Genomic DNA, 4,466 nt, shown 5'->3' with positions numbered 1-4,466 from the left:
GATTCGTTTGTCAGCCAAATATCGGTCTCTTCAGGAAGAATAAAACTTTTGGCCTATTTCAATAAAATTTTACAGTTTGGGCCTATTTTCAGTCAAATATTTTCACTTGGAGCTCGCTGTTAATTTTTTATCTGAATTTAGAAATAAGTCACATGATGGTATGCAACTTACGAAATTATTTCAAAAATAATAAAATACATATGATTCGTTTGTCGAGTGTTGCGGCTGTGGTGCAGCGGTGTTGTGGCAATAATAATTTTATGTCATCATAAACTCGTTGCAGCGGTGTTGCGGAATATGAAAAGTTTTTCAGAGAATATTAATATAGTGCTATCGTGTTTACAAGTCCAATGATGCTTGTAAACTTTGCTACTTAAAATTGGTTATTTGTCAGTTTTCTGGCATCTCGCCTATAAGTGTCTATCAGAACACTTTCGATGCACTTTCGGATACTTTCGGAACACTTTCGAGCACATTCGAGCAGATAAATCCGCACTTATTCAAACTCGGCAACGTATGTTAAAATTCATTAACTTACCTCACGGCACTACTGTAGAGCACAGACAGAGAGACCTGCCCCCTCTCCTAGCGTCTGGCGCCAGGGGATCAGGTAAAAGGTGTCTTGAGAGTAAGGTGTTCGTGAGAGAGGCGGTGGGGTGTGTGCGTGGGGGGTGTGATGGGTTCGTTGATCTGTTGTGATTTGGGTAGGTTGTTATGTAGGATGATTATTGATGATTTGGATATGGGTTATTGATGACGATGATGTTGTTGTGAGGTAATCGATGTAACGGTAGGTGATTGGAGTGGGTGATTTTCCTATAGAGGTCAGGATCTGTATTGAAGATAATGGGATGGGTTGTCTAATAAAAGATTTACTGTAATATTTTTTCTTATTTATTTAAATATTTTTTAATTGATATTAACAGTATTTCTCTTAATCTACTTCTTTCTTTATTTACATATACTTTTAGTCATAGTTACTGGTAACAATCTTGTCTAACAATTGAGGAAGTGGATGATCAACCGTAACTATGTACAAAGTATTCTTTGGATTACGAAAATATTTGGTCATTCTATAATTCATTCCTGGAGGATATTTATCGGGTAGAAAATATGCAAATTCTTTTAAATATTAATTAGCTATAGTATTAGGACCAATTATGCCACCATGAGTTAATAAATAGTTGATATAACATGACTTAGTGAAATAAGTGTTGAGCATTTGATCTTGAGAAGAGACTATAACTTTCCATTTGTCATCTCGAGTAAAACTAGGAGATATTTCCCATTGATTTTGCTGCTCGCAAGCCAAATTCGCCACACATTTTCCAAAGCCTCTATTACCACGAGCCAATAAAATTTTACCCCGGTTTTTCAAAAGTGTCAGTGACTGACCAAAATTGTACAAACAGATTACCCAGCGGCTTAATATATTTGTTTTCTAGGATTTCATATTCTGTCATTGTGTTTGCTTTACTAACGTACCCCTTTTGCAAAAACATTATAACAAATTCGAGTGGATATTCTCTTAAAAATTCTAACTCTTGGATCACTATATCTGTAAACATCATTTCCAAATATACGAGATCATGATGCATTGCAAAGACATTCTCAATGCTACTTACTCGAAGGTCGAATACCCGTACACCGGCTTTTAATTGTTCAGTTATGTTCAATTGTTGTGTTTGAGCCGCCAGTATTAAAGTTTTACATGTGGCAGGATTATAAGTACCAATCAATGCAACCGTTTTTGTTTTTCGTGTCCCTGTCAAGTCCGTATGAAAGTAACTATGATCTCGGTAAGTCGAAGACCAGGCTGCAGACAAAGACGCTAATGTCATCATCATCAATAATACATATACAAATATTGTTTTCATTACATAAAAATATACACCATTATCTTTTAATTATAATTTACTATATCCTATCGTCACGAATCAATTTCGAGAACGTATTCAAAGTCTAGGTATAATGCACAGTTTACAATAACTTCAAGATCATAACCAAAACGTACTTTTAGTCTCAAACTTCTAGACAGGACCACTCAGTCTTCTTCTAACTATTAAAAAAAGTGGAAGTTAAATTACTTAAAAAGTTTCGTTTAGTCTGCGTGTGTGTAAATGAATTTGTTGTAGAAGAATTGGAGAACAGCGTAAAATTTGTTGAAGAACAAGAACGTCTACAAGACATTAGAGATGCGAAAAAGCTAATGAGCGATAGTGATTTGATCGGCAGGGCTCGTTCAAAGATATTACAAAAATAAACTTTTTTCAAAAATGTTTTTTTTTGGATAACTTTTTATGTGCTCGGTGGATTGATTATAAAGTCAACTGGGCTCTGAAGCTTCATAAGCCGCGTCGAATGCCACCTCAAACATCGAAATCGGTTAATTCTAATTATAGAGCTCGAAGAGCTCGAAAATGTATCTACAACAATTTTTTGAGCTCAAGGAGCTCGAAATATGCGGGAAGTTTTGGGGCTGGCCAGCAGGGTCAACCGACAGACCGATTTTTTTAGTCGATTTTTTCTTCTTATTGATTTTACTTTTTCTTTTTGCTGTCGTTCTATTCTTACTGTTCCGCGTCTTTACCCTACCACTTCTGGTAGTCTTATGAGTAATTTTGCGTGTGCCCCTTTTTTTATATCCAGAACCTCTCATAATCTCATCCAAATTCTCTGATGTTTTTCTTTATAGACGTAATTCTGATTCTGTAAGCCTATCTTCCAATGACTGTTTTAAAGGAATTTGTCCAGCTGTGAAATCACTCAACACATTAGCACCTGCATGAAGTGCCTCTTTTCCTATAGCACGTGCTACTTTACCAAGAAACGGGACTACTAAGCGAAAGAGCCCTCGGAGAAAGGCCCCTATTCCACGTCCATGCTGACAAGACCCAACATAAACTTTACCAAATCTATTATATTTTCAATGTAACCTCCTTCCGCCTGATTATTGTAATATTCGATATAATGAGACATTTTTAATCAACTCTTTTAAAGTGTAGTGTAACGTTCAATCGTCCGTAATCAAAAGGTACAGGATCTCCGTCATTATCTCTTATATATATTTCAATTGTTCTAAATGAATTTGATAAAACAGGAATATAATTAGGAGAGCCATAAGTGTTAGTAATCATCATACCGTAAGTATATGAACTTGCATCTATAGGTATTATACGTAACAGTGCAGAGTTCACATCCCCAATTACATAGGGGGAGCATATATCTGAATATATGAAGAGACTGTTGGGTAAACCTTGTATTAAACTCAGACGTCTCTGACTTATACTTGTGAATTCATAACTCCTCCCCTTTCTATTACCAATTACAAATTTTTGCTGTTTATTTCTATCGGTATAGCGTTCAAAGCCTAAAATATCTAATAAAGTATTTGACAGTTCAAGGCGAAGACTAGTGTCGTTACAAAAAGAAGGTTCATAAATTCGCTTTATTTTAGTATATCCTCCATCATTAATTTCATAATGAAAATGCTTCATCGTAGGAAGAAAATAAGTCAAATTATGTGCCAATTGCTTTGGATCATTATAAAGTCCAGGTGGAAAGTAGAAATCATCACATATATCTTTTGATCCTTCAGCTCTTATTAAACATATTTTACTTTCTTTTTTCGAATGTATATGAAGAAAACTTGCCGGAAACTGTATCTCTTTCAAACCAACAACCCATTGACCTTCTAATTTAACATGTTCAGGTAACATTGTTGTATAATTAGTAGCTGTGTTGTTGGGGTAGTAGTTCATGCAACTATCACTAGGTAAAACCATATGAAACTCTGTTTTATTCATTCTGATATTGTTGATGCGAGAACCCAAGAATTAAATTTATCTGGATATCCCTGCCACTTGACAAAGTATTGTTTGTTTTTTCCTTTTCCCTTGGATTTAATTATCTTCTTGATTGTAAATTCGTCTTCTTCAAAATCTTTATTAACGCGCACTAATTCTTGTTCATAAAAGGAACCATCCATTTCTTCACCATTCAAATCTTTTAATTCATAAATAGGAATGTTTTGCCGAAGTTTTACTTTTGTTCTTTGAGAAAGTTCTTCAGTATAACCAAGCTCATATCCTTTCTCAAACACTGACTTATATTTACTGATCCGAACATAGTCGTTTACTTTAGATTCAAAAACTTTTTTTCGCGTTACTATTGTTGGAAACTGTTTTTTTAATATTATACCATGCGACTTTAGCATTATAAATAGTTACAGATGTGGCTCCATTTTAATTGAACTATGCTTTGTATTATTGTATGAATCAACTACTTGCTGTGAGATATCCAAAGAACGATAAGTTTTATGATGAGCAAAATATCGCCATATACGTTCTTTCAGAGTTCAGTTTACTCGTTCTACTACTGCACATTTAACATCAGGATTACGAGCTATTCTAAAGTTTATATTTTTTTAATTTCAAAAAGCCCTGAATAGTAGTAGCTACAAATTC

The 4,466-nt window shown here is 34.5% G+C and overlaps 1 protein-coding gene across 1 annotated transcript; it reads right to left on the bottom strand.

The window, feature by feature from the left end:
- Positions 1-3,802: 3,802 nt before the first annotated feature.
- LOC103580451 (uncharacterized) lies at positions 3,803-4,216 on the bottom strand. The gene has a single exon (XM_008562195.1). It carries the CDS (start codon positions 4,214-4,216, stop codon positions 3,803-3,805), a length of 414 nt encoding a protein of 137 aa, XP_008560417.1.
- Between the last annotated feature and the right edge of the window lie 250 nt (positions 4,217-4,466).

Source organism: Microplitis demolitor, chromosome 4 (assembly GCF_026212275.2).
Source record: "Microplitis demolitor isolate Queensland-Clemson2020A chromosome 4, iyMicDemo2.1a, whole genome shotgun sequence".
Taxonomy (NCBI): Eukaryota; Metazoa; Arthropoda; class Insecta; order Hymenoptera; family Braconidae; genus Microplitis; species Microplitis demolitor.
The sequence above is the reverse complement of the archived record's forward strand: the minus strand, read 5'-3'. Positions and strand labels throughout refer to the sequence as shown.

Coding starts and splice junctions, on each gene's coding strand:
- LOC103580451 (XM_008562195.1), bottom strand. CDS start 4,216: ATGCTAAAGTCGCATGGTATAATATTAAAAAAACAGTTTCCAACAATA.